The sequence below is a fragment of the Pezoporus wallicus genome, unplaced genomic scaffold (genome assembly GCF_028554395.1).
Source record: "Pezoporus wallicus isolate ANWC-B61680 ecotype Strahan unplaced genomic scaffold, APGP_CSIRO_Pwel_v1 contig_7842, whole genome shotgun sequence".
Lineage (NCBI taxonomy): Eukaryota > Metazoa > Chordata > Aves > Psittaciformes > Psittacidae > Pezoporus > Pezoporus wallicus.
Genome location: NW_026638766.1, coordinates 253,514 through 277,238, shown reverse-complemented (window position 1 = coordinate 277,238; position 23,725 = coordinate 253,514). Strand labels below are relative to the sequence as shown.

Genomic DNA, 23,725 nt, shown 5'->3' with positions numbered 1-23,725 from the left:
TGCTTTTCTTTCCAAACACAACCTACAGCCTGAACAAGTTCTTCTGGGAGACAGAATGACAAATGGAGCCACCGGCCACCTGAAGAGGCACCCAGACACCTCTGAAGGGCCAGCATTTCAAAGGGAGACCAAAGTTAAATGCAGCAGCTCAAACTACTTGCATGTGGACTGGACAAGTATTCTCAGAGAGCTCTTCACAGCCACAGACAAACTTTGATGTTCAAAGCATTGCTCCTACCTATGACCACATGCTGATGTTACCGGATGTGACAACAGGAGGTGGCCCTGTGTGGCCCGGTGCAGTGTTGTCCCTGTGCCCTTCACAAGTGAGGTAAATCCCTGAACTAACTGCTTCCCAGCAGCAGGGGAAGCACTGGACAGCACTCACGGCAAAACAACCATGGAGACAACCCAGGTGTCCAGGTCCCAGTGGCAACCCCGAGGCTGTGTGCAGCACCAGCTGCCACTCACCCTTTTTTCTGGCTTGCGAGATGAGGTCAGCAGCACTTTTGCTCATCACTTTAGTCACATAGAGAGGACAGTTGGTCTGGCTGGCAATAGTGATGGCCCGGAAGACAGCTTCTGCTTCCAGCTGGAAGAGAGAATGGTGCATGGCTGCAGAGGAGCAGCAGGAGGGCAGGGAGGAGCCCTGCTTCTCTCGGCACACCACGGATTGCTGCCAACACCCTGTGCCCTCGCTCTTACCCTTGACTCCCTAAGGGCAAGGAATCAGGAAGACCTGCGGGGGGAAGCTGCAGTCCCCCTGCATCTGGCCCAACACGCAGGCTACAGTCACATGATGCTCAGCCAGGGAGCGCTGCCTGGACCGTGTGCAGGGGCCAGCACCGAGCTGCATCTGCTGATTTTTCCACTGCCTGGTTCCAGCTCTCCCAGCAGCCAGAGGGATTGCAGCCCACACCTGACAGCGCAGCTCACAGCCTGACACCAGGCAGCGAAAGGGGCTGCCCCTTGCAGCCACCACTGCTCCAGGCTTTCCTGTGGCTGCAGGTTAACCAAACGTCCCCATGCCTGTGGCTGGGGTGCGACAGGCTGTGCTCTGCCAGGCTGTTCACACCAGGGCCTGCCTGTCCTGCGATGCTGCCACTGCTCAGCCCAGCCTGCTGACACCCACCCCTACTTCCCTGCCCTGCTGCTAGCGAAGGGCAGGTTTCCATCACGAGGGATATCTTTGGACTGTTACATCAGCCCATGCTCAGCCTGAGATCAGCCCCAGAGGTTCTCCAACTGTTTGCTCTACAGTTTGGCTTCAAGCTTTGGCATGAGAAAGTTCAAAACAGAAGCCTTAAAAAGCCAGTGTACCAAGCAGCCGGCTCCCGGGGGAGGCCAGGACAGCCAGCTCCAGGGAATGCAGTGATGGCTTGCAGGCAGGCAGCCGGCCGTGCAAGCTTAACTCTCCCGGTGCAGGAGCAGCAGAACACTGCACCCGGACACACACCCACCCGGACACCTCCCGTACTTCTGCAGGCCTATTTCCTGTACAGGGAAAGAGGCTTTTCTCTTCCGCTTAAAGACTCTTTAAACAGAAATGCACACAAGAAAACATTTTCATCAATGCATGCAGTTATGGATTTAAGTATTTGGCAGAGTTTAACATGTGGACAGGAGCAAACATCCATCACTGAATACCCTTCACAGCAGGTTACTTACCTGTAGCAGCACCATCCTGCCATACCAAATCACCACCATCACCCCATAGAAGAGTTTGTCTTTAACCCCCACTGAGGTCTCTTTGGGACAGAGCAAATCCACAGACCCATGGACCATCTTCTCAGTGTTTTTCCATCAGCCTGCACGCTTTATGGGGAGTAGCAGGGATATTTGTGCTGTAGCTAACATTTTCTCAGGTAGAGTGTGTTCTGGAAGAAGGACACTGTTTATCTCAAAGGCAGGCAGATCTGGATCTGGCTGAACAGATTATAACTAGAGCTTTGTGCACTATTCTCGGTTGCCTTGTGCATTAATGGCATTCCAAGATCAAACACTCAACAACGTTTTACCAGCTTTGGATGACAACCGCAGTGCTGTCTTAGAATAATAGGACAGTTCTCAAATCCTGGCACAATCACAGCACCCTGTAATTGCAGGTTAGCTTGCCAACTAGTGGCAACAGGCCTAAAGCCATAAAAATAAATGGCAGTTTACACACACAGTGACTCTGGTTGACTGTATTTGACATTAAGTCTCTTCCCTGTACAGGAGAATGCCTTACACTTTCATACTTCAAAGAGAATAAGCACTACATTACACTAGGCTATATATGTTGTTACCAGTCATAAAACAGTCAACTTCTTGCATTTTTAATTTAAGCTACCTGATTTCAGTTCCAGCAGACACTGAAGTACAAATCTGTCCCTGTGCTCCCCTGCTCAGCTTTGCTATTGTACCAAATTCCTATTTTCTTCTTTCACGTGCTGCGGAAAGTTAAAAGCACCTCTCAGCAGGGAGCTAGCTCAAGAAAACCTACCTGAAATTAGACTCAACTCAGATTAATGGACCAAACCGAAAAATACCCTGAGAGCTAAAATTAGAAGTAATCTAATTAGTGTCTTGACAAAGATTGGTAACCAGGGAATTTCCCTCCTCCTTCCCTCCCGCTGCTTCCACCAATGGCTTTGTCTGTCTGACTTTGAAACACACTTTAGACCCTAAGCAGAGATTAAACAGGAAGAGCCTGGAATCTGTCAGTACCCTGACAGACATGAACAGTGCGTTTACAGAGGAACTAAAACTAACCTTGTGATTCTTCTTGGGCTTCTCCTACCCGTGGAGTCACCTATACAAGACAGATGCCCCCAAACCAGCCTCAAATGCTGCTACAGCCATACAGTCATTTTTGTTGACTGATTAATTCTGGGAGACTCAGAAGGCCCTGTGTCTGCTGGGAGACTCAACAAGACTGAAAAACATTTGTCGTGCCTGTGCTTGCAAGGGAAGCTCTTCAGTGTTACTGTCCTTCGCATCTTACCTCCTCAGGTCTGCTCAGCACATGGCCCTCAGGGCCGGTTATTCCCATTTCCAACATCCTGGTTTGTTCCTAGGGCAGAGGGACATTACAAGGCTATGAAACTATCAACCACACATTAAAACAGATTCCTCCTGTGTTGAGCCCTTCCCCTCAGCACACCCCGTGTACAGGCTACCCACATGAAAACCAAACCACATCCTTTGCAACAATTCCCTTGCAAATGCCAGTCCATTAGCTGGCTGCCTGCTTACAGCAGGGAGAAAATTCTGCTCTTAGAATCATAGAATCATAGAATCGTTAGGGTTGGAAAGGACCTTAAGATCATCAAGTTCCAACCCCCCTGCAATGGGCAGGGACACCTCACACTAAACCATGGCATCCAAGGCTCTGTCCAACCTGGCCTTGAACACTGCCAGGGATGGAGCACTCACAACCTCCCTGGGCAACCCATTCCAGTGCCTCACCACCCTAACAGGAAAGAATTTCCTCCTTATATCCAATCTAAACTTCCCCTGTTTAAGTTTTAACCCGTTACCCCTTGTCCTATCACTACAGTCCCTAATGAAGAGTCCCTCCCCAGTATCCCTATAGCCCCCCTTCAGATACTGGAAGGCTGCCATGAGGTCTCAACGTAGCCTTCTCTTCTCCAGGCTGAGCAGCCCCAACTTCCTCAGCCTGTCTTCATACAGGAGGTGCTCCAGTCCCCTCATCATCCTCGTGGCCTCCTCTGGACTTGTTCCAACAGTTCCATGTCCTTTTTATGCTGAGAACACCAGAACTGCACACAATGCTCCAGGTGAGGTCTCATGAGAGCAGAGTAGAGGAGCAGCATCACCTCCTTCGCCCTGCTGGTCACGCTCCTTTTGATGCAGCCCAGGATACGGTTGGTGTTCTGGGCTGCAAGTGCACACTGCCAGCTCATGTTCATTTTGTCATGGCACTTTTCAATACACTTCAGCTCTTTTAGCTGATTATGTGCAAGGCAAAGGTCTCTGCCTCTCCTCACTGAAAAAGAGCTGTGCTTGGAGTGAACGTACCATACTTGATGGCACTCTCTTCTATTTAGATAAGTGCTAATTCACTATTTCAGATTTGCTTATGCACAAATACAGCAGAAAGTCTTGGTAAATTTGACACTGCTGCTGAGCAGCAAGAGATCCCCTTGAAGAAGACAACTGTGCAGCTCCAGAGTCATTTTGCTAATGCTCCGCACCAAATCTGCCCGCAATGAATTTTCAGTACCTGCATACCATAAGCGGAGTTTGTTACCTGTGCAATTATATCACCATTTTCAGCATGAACTTGAGCTATGGCACCCAGCTCTGCCAGGCAGCTGAATATCTCGTACAGCTAAAACAGAGAGAAGGAAAAATGCCTGAGGAGCAGAAGGAGTGCCCTGGCCTGCGCTGCACCCGCACAGCTGCCGTCCCCCCGCTGCCCCGTGCCCAAGGTGACAAGCGAGGTCTCACCTCAGTGTTCGACATCTGGTACAAATCCTTGTAGGCCATGTACACCATGAAGGAGTTAACTCCTAGGGGCAGAGCAGAGGGGAGAGGGGGCCGAGTGGGGCTCTCGCTCCTGAGGGTCCCGCTCGGGCCCCTGGAGCCGTGGGCAGTGGGAGCCAAACCTTTCTCCTGGACGAGGGCGTGCAGCTCCTGCCGGACGCGGTCGCTCCAGCGCGGGACGTCCACGTGCAGCGCGTAGTCGCAGCAGGCGCTCCCGTCAGCCCACTCCCGCCACCGCTCCAGCGCCTCGGCCAGGCTGGACTCGGGTTCTGGCACCACGTGGTCCACTGCAGCGGCACCGCGGGGCACGGGCTGGGCCAGGGCTCCCCGCAGCCACTGCGCCAGGCCCCGCGCGCCGCCGCCATCCCCGCTCGCCTCCCAAGCAGCACCGGGGCTGCTCCCCAGAGGTCCCCATCGCCTCCACGGAGTGCCCGGGCTCCTCCAAGCGCAGTTATTGGCAGGGAAGCACACGGACACTTTGCTTAATGGCCTCTGGCACGGGACCAGGGCCTTTCACAGGCTTCTGCTGAGAAATCAGCTGAAGGTCCTCGTCCTCCCTCACCCCCACTCCCACCCCATTAACACAAAGCCTCCTCCCATGCTGCAGCCCTAATGCACCTCTTACTGCCCACCCCGCCATCCCCATGCCCTGCCACAGCCCATTGCACACAGTCAGTTTTTGGGTCCCGTGGAAGAATAGCCAATGGGAGAGGACAGGAAGCCCACCCCTTTGCTGGAAGGATCCACAGTTACTCCTGCACCCCAAGAAACCCTGCAGTGCACATACCTGTGACCTGCACAGCACTAAAACCCAGACCTCAGACCCGTGCACAACTATGTCCTCCTCCAGGGAAGGACCTCAGAATTCCCTTTCCTTTCTCGTCAGCACTGTTTACTTCTGAGCAGTGCCGGGTGCCAGGACACTGCTCTGTTCTTCTGCTCAGAGTCATCTGAGCATCATGCTGCCCTATTTTTATTTAACAGGGGAAAAAAGCTGGGCCGTTGCTCCTTTTTGAGGGTCCCAGGGCACCAGTGGCTGCAGACAATGAAGCACTACAGAACACAGGATTTGCAAGGGCAAGGGGCCCTATGCAAACCTCCTGCCCACCATTTCACTATTACTAAGGATCCCAAAGATTCACCCCAGTCCTCACTCTATAGACTGCATTGTCAGAGAGCACAGAAAAGATGAGCACAATGCCATGGACCTTTAAAGCAAAGATGACTGAGAAAAGCAAAGAGAAAAAGAAATAACTGGGCAGTGTTCCAAGAGTGCTGGGTATTGCCATGTACAGGACCTGCTGCTGCACTCACTGATCATGGTGGTTCCACCAGCCAGGGCCGCCTTCGTTCCTTGGAAGAAGTCATCCACCGCTGTCATCCCCTTGTATGGCATCTGCAGGTGCGTGTGGACATCGATTCCTCCAGGGATCACCATCTTTCCATTGGCTTCTATGGTTTTGACCCCTCCAGGGACAATCAGATTGTCTCCAATCTGCCTGATGAGATCACACCAAGACACTGAGGCCCACGTGAAGGAAAGCCAGCCACAACATAACGAGTGAACGGCTGGCTGGGGAGCAGCCAGGGCAAGACCACAGCCAGCAGACGCACCCACTCTGCCCCACACCAGGCCTGGGCTTGCCAGAGCCCGCAGCGTGACACCACCTCACTGCAGCAAAACGCACGGCTGCCTGCCTTGCCCAGACCTACGCGCTGCGCGGCTGCTGTCTGCCCGACTACTCTGGTGGTGTCCGGGATGGCACCTGCTGTCTGGGCAGGCACTGGGCTGGGGGAGCAGTCCTACCTGGTCACCCAGGGTGCATGCCCACATGACACACCACCAGCCCTGCTTCCAGTAAGCTGTACCCCTCATCTCTCCTCTCCCTTATCCTTCTGCCCACCTCAAGGTGGCTCAAGTCTAAGGCTTACTTACAGAGAAAGACCTCCCCTCTCATGTTGTCTCCTTGATGCCCCTGAGAGACATCTTTGCTATCAGCACGGCCACACCATAGGGAAGGCAGCTAAAACCCCAAGTACCTAAAAATACCTTCAGAAAAGAGGAAACCTAAAAAGCTCCAGTATACATCTACTCGTAACCTAAAATACCATCATAGTCCTTTGGGGTTTGTACTGTTCTAGCACACAACAGTCTCCTTCCGAGGCATACCCACCCTCCTTTAGGCCAGGTCACCCAAACCTCAGGATTCCATTCAGCCCCCTGCCCCCTCAATCCTTTTATCTGTCCATATGTAGCACTCAGCTTTCAAATCTCTTCTTTCAGAAATCCTATTTTCTTGAAGCCTTCCTCAGTCTTCCCTGATAAATCAAGATAAAAGTAAAGTTGATTTTGGTGAAAAACTCTGATTTTCCCTGGCACACCAGGGAGGTAGATGAGGAGCAAATTCCATTTTCACATTTTGTTCAACTTCAGCCACTTTGCAGGCCTGTTTTTTCTTTTTCCTTAGAGTTGCAGAAGTTCTGTGGACACAGCTGCTCACTCCAGCGTCCTCACAGCAATAAACCAGCAGCTCTTTCCACTGCTTCTATTGAGATGAATCATCACCAAAAGACTTAAACCGCTCAGTGTATTCTTACCAGAATTCACTTGTAAGAGTACTTTGGTCCCCAGGCAATGATTCTGAGACTTCCAGGCTGCAGATGAGGCTAAGAGATTTGCCTGAAGACACCCAGAAAGTCTGTGCCATAGCAAGACCTGAAGCTGGCTCTGAGCCCTGCCTGGGCACAAATGCTCTGGTCACCAGCTATAAACAGCCCCATCAAAATACAGCCCCGCTTTGCACCATGGACACGGTATCACAAAGTCTCCAGCCCAACTGCAATTCGGTCACTGGAGTTTGTACACAAACACACCAGGCAATCACATACGTGCTCACACACACTGCAGAGAGCTGAGCCTCTAAGCAGAGGTATCCAGGGCTATCAAGTTTTAGTGGCTGGCAAGTTGCATACAGACCACGTCCACAAAAAGCCAAAACAAACATCAACCTGAAACCAGTTTAAGAGGAGATGCGGATAACAGAAGTCCCATACTTACTTTATGAGGCCATCCTCCATGTAAATGTCAGCATAGAATGACTGGTCATCATTGACTATTCTCCCTCCTTTAATAAGGAGACGATCACTCTGTGAAGGGAAGGACACAGCAGTTGTCAGTAGCAGAGAACACAGACGCTCCTCAGCAGCCAGGGCAGTGCCCTCCCTGGGTGCAATCCTACAGCATCAGACAGCAGAAACTTCACTTCTGTACCGACACTTGAAACAACAGGACAAGAGCAAGACTATGACTTTTTCAATCCTATGGGCTGCTTCTGAGTGGAGCAGGTGCTGCCAGAAACACCTGAGGCAGAAATGAGTGGACAGGAGAGTCACTGGGGACACAGCAAAGATGTTTCCATAAGATAGACAGAGAGAAGTCAAAAGCTGCCTACACCGGGTCATTATGCACATCTGCAGGGAGCTCAAGCCACATACCAGCATTTAGAGCAAGTTAGTTACTAAGGGCATGTCCTTAAATTTTATCCAAATACCACACAAAATCAGTTGCATTAAAGAAGACAATTTCTATCTCATCTGTTACCCCCTTGCGAAGACCACCAACATGACAGGCAGCCCTGAAGATGATGCATCTGCTGTTAGAACCTGTGCCTTCACTACAATGCTCAGGGTAGTCCTTCTGAGGCATTTCACAATGACACAGCTCTACACCAGACCCAGAAGGCACTGAACTATCTCATCATTTACCATCTCCTCTGTTCTCCTTTTACTGACCCAGAGTGGCCAGCAGCCTTCTCCAAAGGAGGGCAGCCAGGGAGCAGAGGAGCATCCAAACCAGAACTGCTCTATGCTCTTCTGCATTCGCACTTGTGGACCTGGGCAACCAAGCACGCACTGATGGAAGAGAATGGGAACTGTCTCATGGGGAGGAGGAACAGGGAAGGTCAAGGTCCTGCTCTTCTACCTTCACGTGCACAAGCCCAAACCCCAGCTGCAGGCTGTACAGGGGCAAACAGCCCCACCGCACACAGGACTACCATGTATTTGGGTGACATAAGCTACTTGTGCTGCTCCAGAGAATAATACAGCCTTCCTGACTGCTTAAAATGCTTCCAACAACCCTCCAGCTCTCAAGCTCCCCTAATTTTCCTCTCAGCTCCCCCCTGGTGCCCACAGCCCAGGTTTTGGCATGTGAGTACACCCCCCTTTCACTGTGCAAGCCTGGACCAGGGCTGACAGGAGCCTTCAGCAGGGCTCACACACCAGCCTCACCCTGTGAAGCTCTTGCACAATTAATTCCTATACAGGGACCTGCATTTGCTCTTCATCTGCCCCCCCCCGGGGTGATTCCTGGGCGTATCACCCCAGTGGTGGTAATTTGCAGCTTCCTCCCTGGCAACAGAAGGATGCACGAGAATCCCCTGCATTCCTGCAGCTTGCAGCAGCCAAAGCCCGGAGACCCACGTGCGTTTTTACAGCAATCTCATCCTCACAGAGGAGACAAAGAAACTGGGTGGGGAAAGGACGAGAACGCCCGGCGTGGCTGCAGCTCAGCGCTGGTGCAGCGGGAAGGCCATCGTCCCTCCTGCTTCCCAGGCAAGGGCCTCTCACGGCCGTACGGATGACCAGCAACCGGAGTCCCAGCAACTGGGATTTACCTTCCCTGCTCAGCACAGCCTAACGCCCATCAGGAGCCGAGCCTCCCACCAGGAAAAGTGCAGGGTCGAGTTGTTCCCCTGTTCACATCCCACCCACAAGCAGACCTGGGGTCAGCTCCTCTTCTCTCCTGACCTAAGCTTGCACGTCAGCACAAAGGTCTAGCGGAATTTTGGTGTCTAATGGGGAAGGAAAGTCTGGAAGTAAAGGCACGATGCTGGTCACAGACCTCCTGCACAGCTCCTTTAAAGAGACAGCTTTAACAAATCACAAACTGCACACGGAGATACCAGCGCTGACTGCTGCGCTGGGGGACCTTCACTACCACCCTCTGTGCACATCTTTTCCCCAGGCACAGATGGGGGAGGACAGCACTGGCTTGGAAGTGCCAGGTCTTTGGGCCAGCTCTCAGCTGCCTCTCCCTGACGGGCACACACCAGGGAAAGCTCAGCCTTGGGGCTGAAGACCCCAAGCACCAACAAACGCTGTTGACAAGCCACTGGTTCTCCTCCTCGCCCAGCGCAGGGTGCTTGTCCTTCCTTTTGTGTCTCTCCAACTGTCATCTCACCAACAAGACTGTGATTTTTAGTTCAGAAACCCCTAAAAGAGCCACGTGTGACCACAGCCAGTTGCTTACAGCCTGTCAGTCACAGCGGGCAGGCAGCTGAACCCTGGCTCCCATGGATGCAAATAGTGAGTATTTAAGTAGCAGTATAAGAAACATAGAAACTACCAAGCAACTACCAAGTATCAGACATCGGCTATGGACGAATGAGGTCCATGGTTAGAAACACAGGGAAGAAGACTGGTTTTTATATTTCATACACAGAGTTTCTCCCACGGAGGCAGTTCCCCATGCCCTGGCAGATCCTCCTTGGCTTTACCTAACCTACACGAAGGAAAAAGTCTCAGATCCAGTAACATGACTGGGCCTCCTTCTTTTATTTTTGTCTTGCCCACACCCTTTAAACCTCCCCAGCTCGCGCAGCAGTGCCAGCAAACGCTGATGCTGCCCTGCCTCTCCCTGCACACCAGGCAAGGGGAAGCAAAGGGAGACCGGCACAGACGGACAGCTTGGGGCCAGGCAACTGCAGCACTGGACAATTGCAGAATAAGCTGTTAATATGAACTCAGAAGATGTGCCTGCCCGCAAACACAAACGATCATTCTGTGGCAGACGTGAAATGCTGCTCGGTGCTAACTCTGTTAGTACACAGAATCGTGAGGTCCATCATGCTGGAACTGGAACAAGGCGTTCATTCAGGGGCCGCCCTGAGCCTATCTGCCGGACACCCCTGTGCCGCAGGGTGGGGAGAAGGGAGGCTGCACCAGCAGCTACCCAGCGTGGAGGGAGAAATATAGCATAAAATAAGTGAAAGCCAAATGGTACCACATCCATGGGCCCTAGCATCAATCAGGAGTGCATCCAGACGTTCAGAGGCAGTGAACAAGAAAGGAAGAGAATAAAGCAGTTACAAGGAAACCAGTCTGAATTAACAGACAAGCTTCTGCAGCCAGAGCAGCCTCAGATTACAATAAATGCACTGTTTCCTCTGCCAGAGCTCATTTGTGCATCTCCACAACCACATCTCCCTGCCAGCCAGTGTCAGTCTGTGTCATCAGCCATTGTTAGCAGATGGAGACATCCTCAGAGGCTCCAGGGGCACCACCTTTCTCCTGGCCTGGGAGAAGCCTCTGCAGGGCACCTCAGCTCCAGCCCAGCCCCTGACTGTGCCTCAACAAGTCTCCACGCAGCCAGCAACAGCCCACTTGTCACCAGTGTGGTGGTACCTTTCCTGAGCATCCATTTCTGCAGGCCCAGGTTCTGCCCCACAAGGCCACACCTGGAAGCATCTTCCAGCAGAGCCCTGCCAAAGCCTGGCAGGATCACCACCAGCACCCGTGCTCTGCCAGAAAACCTTTTTGCTAAGCACTGCCTGTCTCTCCGCCTGTTGGTTCCTGGGACCAAGCTTTCAAAACCATTGCTCATTCCCTCATGCCCACACTCTGCTCCTGATGCTCTTAAGCATCATCCAGTCATTTGAGATCCCAAAACATCAGGGGGTCTGTTAACACTTCTCAGTGTAATGCTGCAGAAGGGAGGCTGCAGCTTCCAGAAGGCTACTGAAACCACTCAGGAATAGGGCTCACCCTGTTTACAAAGCACCAGAGTATAATGCATGGAAGCAGGTGTATGGCCTTACTACTCTTTCCCTTCTAAGATAAGAGACACTAATTGCCATGGTGTTTCATCAGTAGTTGGATGTCTCCTCCTTACTAATGCACCACACAACAGCATGCAAAAACCTCTGGCTGGAACCACAGGGATTGAGGGCAGCCACCAGCTACACTCAGTGATCCCCCACAGCCTGTGGGCATGGCAAGAAATGCCAGACTGATGGCTGCCAGATTGCCAACATCCACCTAGTCAGTAACTGAGGCTTTTCTCCCCACTTGCACCCAACACCACATGCTAGATCCCCACACAGACCTCACTGGTTTTAGAGGTGCCAGAGACATCTCAGAGGTGCCACTCCTGGGCTGTGACAGGCAGTGGAATGGGATAGGCATGGCGCACACCCAGAAAACACACGGGAACTCCAGTCTACCTCGATAGTGTGACCAAACCAGAAAGACTGGGCAATTTTGATTCAAACAACAGCTCTGATAACAGTTATTTGGTAAAACCAGGGCTCCCTTCATTTGCAGGCTTTGTCACTGCAGTACTATCAGATTTGAGATCTACAGGTGAGCTACATGCCAGACCTGCCTCCAGCTGTGGTGCTTTAAAGGTCTCTCAGGTATCTTATGCCCTAATGGCACATTACAGTCCCTAAAGTCTCTCTCCTAACGAGGGCAGCTTAGCTGACAATCTACCATCCCAGAAGTCACAATGGTCCTGATGTGCAGGAACAGATTCTGGGGTGGAAACCTCAGGAGGAATAAACAGTCAAATGCCGGGGGGGGGGGGGGGGGAAGAGGGGGCACAACCTGCAGAAAGGGACAGAAGAGGCTTTGTTCCAGGAGAGACACCATATCCGAGATATTCCTTCTGCCATCCCTCTAAAACAGAGACACCTGACTTCACTTCACGGCTTCCCTGGGCCTCAAGGGGTGGGTTCAGAGCATATGGGTCATTTGACGGAATTCCTGAGCCATCTTCGCCACCCAACCACGACATGATAATGCTGCAGAGCAGGGAAAGAGAGTCCCCAAACTGGTAACCAAGCTGCAGGAGTCAGAGGAGACACCACTCACTCACAGCGCATTCAGCTTCAGCAGGCAGAGGAAAGGATTTAATGGGGAGAAATAAAGTAACCTGAGAGATTTTGTTACCACTGAGGTGAGAAATTTCCTGCCAGATCCCAGAGGAGTGAGAACAAGCCCTGCATATTAGTAAAGCCTAACAGAAAAAAGGTCATTGTAGAGACGCCCCAGAGAACAAGGGAAATCCCACCTGCAGAAGCAATGTCCTTATCATCATGGTGGTCTAAGGATACAGGAAAGACAAGATGTGCACAGTGGCAACATTGCTTATTAAAGCAACTGAATCTGGGTTGACAAAGGAATTTCTCTTTACAGCGTTAACGATCTTTGTGCTTCTCTGGGAGCATTTTGTTCACATTTGTACATTAAAAAGAATAATGAAACGCGGGTGCTTCGATTTTCTTTCTCCTCCAAGGGGCCAAAAGCCGCCCTCAGAAGGACAATCGGGAGCCATGTAAAACCAGCGACAAGGCACCGGGGAAACGAAAGCCCTGACCGCTCTCCCCGAAGAAAGCTCGGTGCAGCCTCCTCTGGGGGGGCGGGCAGGTGCTGCAGCCGCCGCGGGAGGCACGGAAGCCCCGGAGGGGCAGCGGTGGCCTCGGGACCGGGCTCCCCGCGTCCCCGAAGCGAAGATGCCGGACAGCGCCCCGCGGCCGGGCTGCGCTGGGTGCGGTCCCCGCGCCGCAGCCGCACCTGACGCGGCAGCACCGGGAGCAGGGAACGCCCTGCGGGACAGCCCGGGCCGCGCTCGAAGGGGCGCCCGCCCGCCCGGCGGGTTTGCGGGACCGCTCACCTCCGCGGGAGGCGGGGTGGCTGCCGGCGGGGCCGCGGGCAGCGCTCCAGGAGCGGGCGCCGCCGGGCACCGTCCGCCGCAGCAGCTTCTCCCCCGGACTGACCCCGCCGTGGCTCGGCCGTGCGCAGCCCGGGTCCCCCCGCGGCTCCGGGGCACCTGCGCGGGCGGCGGCTCTTTGTCTGCGCGGCGACGCCACCGCCCCGGTGGGCACCGACCCCGGCCCCACGGGGCGCTCGGCACCGGCAGCGCCCCCCGCCCCGCCCGCGGCACCCACCGTGATGCGCGGGATGTTCTTCTTGCCCTGGTACGACATGGCGCTGCCTGCCCGGCCCGGCCCAACGCCGCCCTCCGCGCCGGCTCCGCACAAAGGCGAGCCCGAGCCCGCCGTGCCCGCCGCCACCGGGGACACCGCCCGCCCCGCCCCGCCCACAGCCCCGCCCGCGGCCGCCAGGGGGCACCTCGATACCGGGCGCCGCTCCCGGTGCGGCGTTACCGGGCTCCGCTCCCCGCACCAGGTACGGCCCAGCCCGCAGCCGGCCCCGGTCCCCGCGCAGAGCCCCGCCGCCAGGCCCCGGCTCCTCCGCCGGGGGAGCCCGGGGCTCGGGGTGGCTGCGGAGGGGTCACCGAGCAGGGCCGGGTCTGCACCCGGGTGCAGCGACGGTCACCGGGGGAGCAGGGACCCAACGGCTCGGCGCGAGCTGACACCTTCCCATGAGGGAAGAACGGGCCCGTGGTCCTGTGGCACGCGGGTCAGCCTCAGCCTCGAGTCACAAGCACAGCAGTTGGAGACTTTCAAGGAGCAGTAAGATGCACCACGCGTCTGCCCCGGGAATCGCGTGTCCTGCGGAAACACTGCGAGTGCTGGCAGCGCTAAGGACTTGTGATCGAGGCGGGAAGGTCACAGGTATTCAGCGTATGCCGAGACACACAATTACGGCATCCACTAGCCAAACCTTACACAGGGCAACTTCCAGCTCTTCTCTAGCACCCTGACCTGGATGATCAACACCCAACCCTCCCCTCTGTTTTCCAAACTACAACGTAACTGCGGTTTGTGGTAACTGCAGGAATCCACAGAGCACTCTGCTCACCAGCATGTGCACAAGCAAAGCAACCTTCATGGCACACCCCTGACGCTGCAGCCGGCTTTGCTACAAAGCTCTCAAGTGGGTGACGGCCGCCTGGCCTGTCCTGAGCGCTGCTCTGCTGTGGAGTTCAGCGTGGAGGCACATTCCATGGTATCAATTATATGCTCCCCTTACTGAACGGTGTGAGTACACAGCTTGGTGTGGCAGCCCTCCCTTAACACAAGCTTTGATGCCTCCATCAGCTCAGTGATCCAGCCCAAGGCTTTTACTACTCACCGAGTTTGTTATTCTGTGTGCGCTGAAGCTCTTAGAAACTTTTACTGGATACATATTTATTCTAAATAGAGAAAGATTTCACCGGCTTAAAGTCAGCAGCTTCTCAAGAATATTACTTATTGCTGCCAGGACTAGGAGAGCCTGCAAACTGCAAGAGCTGCGTGGTGCGGCTGGACCACTGCCTCCTCTTCCCCAGCTCCTGCACCCTGCAGCTGGCAAGAGAAGGCTGAAGCCTTCCTTTCCCTGGGGATCCACGGGCAGGGAAGTGTCCACAGCGCTGTGCCAGAGCCTCTGCAACTGAGTAGTACATGGGGAGGAGGTAAGGTACCAGACTGAACTGTGCTGCCACGATGCTGCGACGCTTCAAGAACAGGTCCTGGTTTCTACTGAAATGAGACTGGCTGAGGGTGGAATGCAGGGACCCTCAATGCCTATTGCCAAACATCCTGAAACTTCATTCACCCATCTCCCAGCAAGTTTAAGAGTATCCCCATGCTGGGTGGCACCATGTTATTTTGTCTGAAGTAACAGAAACAGCAGCAGTTAATTAGCTACCAAAATGACTATGAGGGCAGATGTTGATGACCTGAGCACTCGGACAGTGCTCAAGCCCCCTGAATGCCAGGCAACCAAGGTGACTTCAGACCCTTCTTTTGCAGAGATGTGCTCCCCACCTGGGCACTACATGATGCTCACACAAATCACAGTAAAACGTGCTGCCTGGGCCCAAAACATTCAAAATGGACAAAAAGGTGTTTTTTTTTTCCATAGGACCTCCCCAGGTGCATCAATGAGGCATTACTCGTGTGCTTCAAAACATTCTCAACAAGAAGCACGGTCAAATGGAAAGTTATTTTAAAATGACAGTACTCTTCCAGCTCATAACGGGAGACAGGAGCATGTTTATCCCCTGCCAGCTCCAGTGGATGACCACCTCCCTCCGAAGGCATGGCAGAGCTAGAGCGCAGCATGCATGCCCCTTTCATTACCATTCCCATTCCCACCCAATCCAAGCCTCCAGGTCCCTGTTCTGTGGCTCCCTTCCCAGCTGACACCTGCCTTCTCCAAGCCTCAGAAGAGCCAGCCTAGGCTGAAAACTGACCCAAACCCCACCCACAAACACATCCAGACTCACACCGCATGCAGGACAAACGCAGCTACAACAGTGGAACAACCCTTCTCACGTGGGACCAGAACATGTGCCGCACTTGATGATGGTAGCTCAGCCCCTTCTGCTCTCTCCCCACTCCCTCGTACATCAGTCTGCCATGAGGGGAAGGTCTGAGCCAAATTCAGGTCCCTCCTCACTTCTTCAATGCGTATGTTGAAAAGCGGGATTTTTACTACGCTCAGCTATTTCACCATGATGTGAAAGGTACCTCCCTTGTCGCTTCCCTTCTCCACTGACACAGAACTTCTGTGAATCTTTGTTGTGCAATTTGAAATCACTATACCTCATCCTAGCAAAACCACAGGCACTGTGACCCACTGTGCAACAAGGGGCAGCCTGCAGGCAGCACTCTGGGGATGACTGACAAAACAGCAGCTACCCAACACTTCCAGACACAGCAGCTACCTAGGCTGCTGGACCACAGCTGGGACAGGGCCCTGGGAGGTGCCCAAGCACAGAGGGAAGACATCCCTGTACACAGCAGACATCCCTGCACACAGCAATCCCTGCGCATCCATGATGCCTGTGGCCACACCAGCACCCGGACAGAGCAGTAAGGTACCTGGACGTTGCAATGCCCATTGCAATGTGGACAAGGGCGCAGAGCACCAACCTCTGGGAGATACCTGCTCCCACTGCAGGCAGCTGCTTCCATGCCTCCCTGGATGGATATGTCTGGGTTAGGAGAGACCACTCACCCCAGAATGCTAATGCCAAGCCAGGAGAGAGATGGCTTCCACTTCACACTTAGTTCCCTCCATGAGATGAGCTTCGGCTACACAAGAACATCTGGATTTCCACTGAAGTGACTCAATTCCCTCAGAGCATGGGCAGGCCAGCCCAAGTCCATGAAATACAGGCACCTGTCTTGCCACCTTTAACCTGCGAAGCAAGGACTAGCAAAGTCTGGGCTCTCTGCTTAGCATCACTGCTTCTCCCCCCTCACTGAATGTAAACAACCCGTTACTGGATCCAAATCCGTGTGCTGTAAAATGGAATTCAGCTGTTCCCAGAAGAGCAATGGGAAAGATGCTGCTGGATCCAACCCACAGCTGAGAGTCAGCCCTGCTGAAAGAGCCAAGGTTCAGCTGTATTTTCCAGCTTCTCATCCCTGTCTCCAGGAAGGCTGCTGGCATGTTTATTTTGTGTTTCTTCCTCCCATTTCCTCCAGCCATCCATAGCAACTGCTCCTCAGCAGAAAAATCAACCCTCTCCGCCTTCCACCTCGTGGCAGAGGTGACAATGGAAGGGGTCTGTGTAGGGAAAGCTTCCACCCAAGTAAAGTGACAGAGCAAATGCAGCTCTAGCTTGTCTCCACCACAGTTTTCCTTGGGATTAGGACTGACCATCAGTGAACAGCTTGCATTCTCCCAGACAACCTCTGAAGAGTAGGCCACACACAGGAAATTACTTGTCTGGGTCTCATCACAAAATCTTGCACATTTCACAGTCCTTCTGTAGGTCTGTTCGCTTGTGCTTTTCAGAGCTGAATCTCTTTCTGTCATTCCCGGATCACCTCTCTGAGTCCCAAAGGTCATGTTGGGATCGTTCCTCCCCAGCTGGCATTCACAGCACCACTGTCAACTCCACACATGCTGTACCTCTCTTTCCAGGTCATTTGTGATACTGGAGAAGAGTTGCATCTAACACATAAAGCATAAAGCTTCCCACTAAACAAGTCACACACCCTCCTTCTAAGCCCCCTACAGTTTCCCTACGGAGCTGTATCCACCCAGTCAGCTGGGGCTATTCTGGCCTCTTGAAGGTACTGACATCTCAGATAAAAAGGAAAACATTATTTTGGTCAGAGCCAACCGTTTTGCTGCGGCCAAACCACAAATTGAAATGTTTAATTCAATTTAAACCTACCGAAGTTTGCATTTGACACTTTCAACTATGTTCATAGAAAAATGCTTAGAGGAGTTTCCAACACACCAAAGCCTTTTCCAAGTGAGACAGCAGTGAGTCTTGCCTTGCACAGCTCACAAAGTTTAGCTGCTTCCCAGAATTTTTTATGGTTTTCCTTTCTTTCCTAAAATGGGCATCTCAGAAGCCACACAGATTTGCAAGAACACAAAGAAATGTCCAAGCGGCTCATGTAGTTTGGCTCCCAAAGCATGTCTGCGGACTGAACGTTACCTGCCAGGAGTCTCCTGGTGACATCTCTGCAGCACCTCTGTCAGGACCACAGACGCCTGGGGATCAGTCCTTCGCTTCTGCCCCTCATCCTAAAGCCAGCAACTTGGCAGGGACAGAACCCCTCGTACCCTGCTGGGCTTCATTGGCCACAACCGCCTCAAGGGAGAGCAGCTGCTGCATCTCGGATGCCATGTCCTGCTGCAGGTGTTCTTGTGGCATCCCCCATCAGTGCACTGGGCGAGCCCCCTGTGGGTCTGTACTCAAGACAGAAGCAAAGTCAGCTCCTCTGGAAGCTACTCACAACGCACTTTTCCTGATGCCGCATCACATGCGGCTCTTGCTGTGTTTTCTGATAACCCCAGAAGAAATACACAGTATTAAAAGAAGCATCACCTCTTCCAACCTGCTGCATTAGGCTATTGCCACAGAATCTGGTATACGTTTTATGTACTTCGTGGCATGCTTGGTGATGCCCCATTGCTCCCCTAAAATGTTCCATAGCTAGGATCTATTATTATTTGTTAAATGTGGAGAAACAAGATCAATGGGTTTTTATTTTAAATAAAGTCTTTTGGAGTATCATTTTGTGAAGATAAAGAACATTATAAACCCTACCACAGGCATAGGAAAGAACTCCTTCCTTGCCCTGCACATGAGCCCCTTCTAAACCACTGGCCAGACTCTCTCTAAACCCTGTCCCTCGGGGTCACAATACAAGAGAAAGGCAGCAGCAGGAATGCTCATCCTGCAGGTCATGCCAGCCAGCCTGTCCAATGCCCTACCCCTTCAGACAGGGAAGATCTGCTTCAAGAAGGCTGAAAATCACCACCCGGAGTAACAACCACAGCGTCCTTCCAAGCCCAGTGCCATCACAGTGCTCACATCTGCAGCCAGTTCCTGGCTCTGCCACTACCGACACCAGAGCAGACGCTTGTGCAGCCTTCACCACCACAGCCAGGAGCATGGGAGGAAGGAAACCAAGGACTGTTCGCACAAGGTAAATCAAACTATTTCTGTTAGGGTGAGATTTCTGGTAACACAAAAGCTCTTTGCAGCAAGCAGGAACTCTTCAACTGACTCCAATTTCTTTATAAAAGCGGCCCTACTGCATAACTCCCATGAAATCTGTGCCTTCTCACACAGAGGGTGGTTTATTGAACTGCAGTTCTGCATAACTGCTGGCACTAATGTGTATCCCAGCACGAACAGCCAAAGAACTGACCTCTTGCTGTTGTGCTTCAGGCATCAGATTTCTTATTAAAAAAAAACAAAACCAAAACCAAAAAAAAAAAAAACAACAAAACCAAAAAACCCAACACAAAAATGAGTGGGATTTTTTTTTCCAATAAATACCAGAGTATTTATCCTCAAACTCTGTGAATTATCACAGCTTTCACTGTTTTGTTTGCATTGTGGGAACTAGTCCAGTGGCTTGGGTTTGTTCTATTGTTTGCAGAAATACTAGAAATAATGTAACTCCAAATTTTTCTCTTAAAAAACGTAAAACCAAAACAGAAACCTGAGCTCTCTGCTGAATGGGGTGATACTGAGGTTATGAACTGGTGCTATCCAAGTGCTTTATGATCTCTTTCACAAATGGAAGATTTTGGGAGAACTGTGCAAAAAGGCAGCACACAACTGCAACTTTAGATCATGCTAAGTTCACCCGTGAGGAAAACGCTGCAGTTGGCTTGGTGTTTCTGCTATAAATTACCGGCAATGGAAACAAGAACACTGAATGCTGAAGTCAGAGCACATTTTACACGTGTCAGAAAAACTGAGAGAGGATTGAGTCGGTTCAAGCCTCGCTCTCCACTGCAGGCAGCCCCACGTCTCCAGGATCTATCACACCAGGTCCGAGGGTGTCACACAGCTGGAGAGGACAGGGCACATCTGCCCAGGAGCAAGCCAAGGGCAGGGTGCCATAGGTCCTCAGGAGGGGACAGACCCCTGGCTGGCCTTCACAGCCCAGTGGTTTCCCTCACACTCCTGGCTCTGCTCCTCGCCCTCCGGGGCGCCAGGCTGATGGAGCTGCCCCAGCCGCCGTGGGGCCGCTGCAGTGCCGTGTTTGTGGGACCACAGCCAGTTGCCTTGGCAATGACGACTTCACGGCTGAACCACGCAGTGGGACTGGACGGGACGGGGCTGAGCGCAACAAGGGAGTGCTCCTGCCTGGGCTGGGCAGCAAGGAGGTGCATGGGAGAGGCTATCACAAGCTGCTGCTGTACCACCTTCTCCAGCACTGAGCACAGAGCTAAAAGCTCCTTCCCCGCTCTGTAAGTCATGTTTCCCCTGCAGAGGCCCAGTGGCGCAGCTCTCCACTATTCACACATTACTAGCTCTCTGTGAACATCCTTACCACAGGAATTCAGAAGGTTTGTCTGTGACCTACAGAGAAACTCTCTTTGACTTCATTTTAGTAAAGTAATCCGCTCCAGTTAGACAAAAGGCATGGCAGACCTCAAGGAAAACTGCAGGAAAACCTGAGAGTCCACACAAGATGTTACTGAGGGAAACCTGCACAGAGTTAAACAGCTCCTGTTAAATAAGGTCTCTGCAAAACAGTCCAGATCAGAGCAGAATCCAGCCCCTCAACACTCTTCCTACACATTTCAAGTGCTCTGCAACAACCACCCTTGCTGCAGCAGAAACTCATGGCAGGGAAAGCAGACTCCTGAAAGGCACATCTTGGTTGGGCAAGCCCAGCGCCAGGACTGGGCACCAGGATGTGATCAAGTCCCAAAGCCCATCTGCCCACACAGGCAGAGCCTCTGCAGCCAGGGCCCCAGCAACCCATCACCCGCTCTGTCCCTGCGCCAGCCGGCAAAGCTCAGGCTCCCAGTGGTGAAGCCAAGCAGGCACCTGACTGACCTGAGCCATAACCACGGCTTCACTGTGCCCGCACCCATAGCTCAGGGTTTGCTCTTCCAGCAGACCTGGTGATAAAGCACAGTGAGACTGAATCACATACCTGGGCCTGTCTCACACTGACAGGTTGATTTTCCTCACGTGTTACACGCTGCAGTTTCTTCCTGCAGAACAGCCAGCGCTTTGATTGCAATTAATGCCATTACAAAGAAAAAAAATTAAAGAAAAGGTGTGCTTGTCTGGGGGGCTTCCAAGAAACTGCTCACTGCAAGGATGAGGAGACACATCTCTGCCTGCTGCCCTGTGTGCAGGCTATTCTCTTACTTTCAGCTTCCCTACTAAGTTTCTTGGTCAAAGGTAGGTGACTTAACCTCTCTCTCTCTTTCTTAATCTGTGAATTTATTCAGAGGTTCGATTTGCCCTGACAAAAGAGCCTTTGTGCGCTCTGAATCTGCAGGGTTCAGCAGAAGCTGGCACGCGGTGCGCCTCGGTGTGCATGGAGCACCCGAACTCCTGAACTTGAACGTTGCAGCAGCGAGTCATAGGATTCCTTCCAGCCACATACACACAGGAACCCATCTGTGAAGCCTCCCACTTTCTTAGGCAAGGCATGCAGATAAAAAGGGTTTGGTTCCTGATGCTCATCTGGTGGAAGGCCTCAGAGGAAGAAATCTAGGAGTAGAAATCATCAGGAAGAGAGGGGCTGTGGAAGGAAAACCTCTGCTACAAAACTCCAGAGATAAAGATCTACATAAGACCTTAAAAGGGAACAAGACTGTTTCAAAGTTTTGGTAGGGCTAACAAAGCAAAGCTCATAGCAAAGCCTGCAGACAGGCTGAGGTTGTTTCTTTCCCAACAAGCGGCGCCATAAAACTGTTGATACAGTGGTCATTTCTGCAGCTGCTCTTCAAACCATGTGGACAAGGTTGGTACTGAGAGGAATATAATGTCAACTTTGTTCCTGACTCTAAAACAGGCTGTAAAGGAGCAATGCTCAAAAACGGGAACCAAAGAATGCACCAGTAAGAAGCCAGAGAGCAGAGGGTGAAGAAACCTCAAGACCACTGCATAGCTGAGAGCCCCCTACAGAAGATGCAGACATTAAAGAGGGTTGATGCTTTTCCTCAAAACTGAAACAGGCCAATTGCATCTCAGTGCTGCTGCTTCTCCCATCAGGCTGGTGAGGTGGGTCCTCCAGATCACACACTTTATCAAGGTTCACTCTGGACACAAGCCCCCAGGACACCCACCACTCCCCTCAGGCTAAGCTGCAGGCTCGCTGTTTACCTCAGTGATTTTTGGTTCCATTTTAAAAATGGGTTTTACGAATTTGCCCTGTTCACCCCTGGACACCAGACAACTGTTCACTGTACAGTTCAGCCCCAGACGAGCTCACTGACCTGAGTGGCCTCCTCTGCCCATTTTGAGCAACCGGCACACTGACCCCCCCAGATGAGGAGTTCACCCAACACCATTAACTTCATCATCTCCCGGCCAAACTTACACAGGTGTAAACGGGACCAGAACCACAAAGCAAGAGGATCTGTGCTGTGGAGCTGATGAACCTGTTCACTACCTTCATCGCGGCACAACTTGAGAAACTTTGTGCCTGATGACACCTTTAGTAATGCCACTTCCAGATCAATGGGATGTCCCTCGCCTCTGGGGTGGTGCTTCGGAGTTGTGTCAGTGTGAGATAAGGATCTGCCTGTTTGGAGTTATAGCCCTAAAACCCCCCTTGGTGAGGGGGTATGGGGGCAGGTATTCTTTCATTCAAGTATAGAACGAGCAACCGCAGTAAGCCCAGTCAGCCGCTCCAGCACTCGGCTTTACCGCTCCCAGTAACGCTGTGAGGACCCTCGGACCGGGCTGGGAACCGAAGACAACGCGTCCCGCGGGCAGGAGCCTCGCACACCGGCAGACAGCAGCGCGGCCGGTCTGCCCTGCCTGCCTGCTGCCCTCACTCCCATCTCGCCAGGGATGGCAGGAGCTACGTCGCGGGAGCGGAGCCCGTCGCCCGCACCGCTCCAGGCTCCAGCGGGACCGGCCCCGGGTCCCGAGGCTGCCGAGCCCCGCCCGTGGGCAGCGGCCCGGGGTCGGGAGAGGCCCCGCCACCGCCCGAGCCCCAGCGCCGGCCTCGCGCCCGCCGCACCCGTCCAGCGTCCCCGCCGCGCCGGCCCCTACCATGTCATCCGCGGGGGCCACGTCCTGGAGCCGCTCCTCGTCGGGGGCTGCGCGGAGGTCACCGGCGGCCGGGCAGGAGCCGGGAGCGGGGTCGGGGCGGGAGGGAGGCGGGGCGCGGCGCTGCCCTACACGCAGCGCTCCGAAGTCCAGGGTCTTGCTCTCGAAGGCCCCCTCGACGCTGCAGAAGAGCCCGCCGCGCTTCTGCCGGGGCGCCACCGGCGCTCCGGGTCGCGCCAGGTACACCGGGAGCTCCTCGCCGCCGCGCCGCCCGCCCGCCGCCATGCCCGCCGGGACGGGACGGGACGGGACTGGACGGGTCCGCGGGCGCGGGGCGGGGCAGGTCACGGGGGCGCGGGGCTCCGGGGCAGCGCCGCCGCTCCCGTTCCGCTGCCGGCGCGGCGAGGTCTGGCGGGGCCTGTACCCGGCGCGCAAACGCCACGTGCCCGGGCGGGACCAGACGTGAGCAGAGACCCGCCCGGCCGGGGGCCGGGAGCGGCCGCAGCCGGGGCCCGGGCGGGGCGGGGACGGGGCCGCGGGGCGGGGGACGGGGCGGAGCCTCCAGCCGCGCTCCCGGGCCGCGTCCGCAGCCCCTGTGGACCGAGGCCGGCACCGGCAGGACACGGGCGCGCCCCGCGCTTGGCTTGGGCGCGGAGGCGGCGGCTTGGCGCGGCCGTGAGGCTTTGCCCCCCCCCCCCCCCCCCCCCCCAGGGCCATGGCGGTGCGGCAAGCGTGGTCCCGGGCAGCGGTGCCCAGGCGGGTCACGGCTGGAGCTTC

General features: G+C 53.8%; 1 protein-coding gene across 2 annotated transcripts in view; it reads right to left on the bottom strand.

Moving 5' to 3' along the window:
* DPYSL3 (dihydropyrimidinase like 3) overlaps positions 1-23,242 on the bottom strand; it is a 29,296-nt gene extending 6,054 nt beyond the window's left edge. Inside the window, exons 1-8 of one of the 2 annotated variants that reach the window (XM_057412403.1) lie at positions 22,952-23,242; positions 7,550-7,638; positions 5,806-5,990; positions 4,614-4,778; positions 4,456-4,517; positions 4,256-4,336; positions 2,987-3,055; positions 472-592 (exon numbers count right to left, since the gene is read on the bottom strand). In XM_057412403.1, the coding sequence (XP_057268386.1) occupies positions 472-592; positions 2,987-3,055; positions 4,256-4,336; positions 4,456-4,517; positions 4,614-4,778; positions 5,806-5,990; positions 7,550-7,638; positions 22,952-23,233 (1,054 nt within the window). In that variant the 5' untranslated portion in view covers positions 23,234-23,242. Of the gene's footprint in view, positions 1-471; positions 593-2,986; positions 3,056-4,255; positions 4,337-4,455; positions 4,518-4,613; positions 4,779-5,805; positions 5,991-7,549; positions 7,639-13,499; positions 13,627-22,951 lie in introns of those variants that run through there. The other variant, XM_057412404.1, reaches the window with a different exon arrangement.
* Between the last annotated feature and the right edge of the window lie 483 nt (positions 23,243-23,725).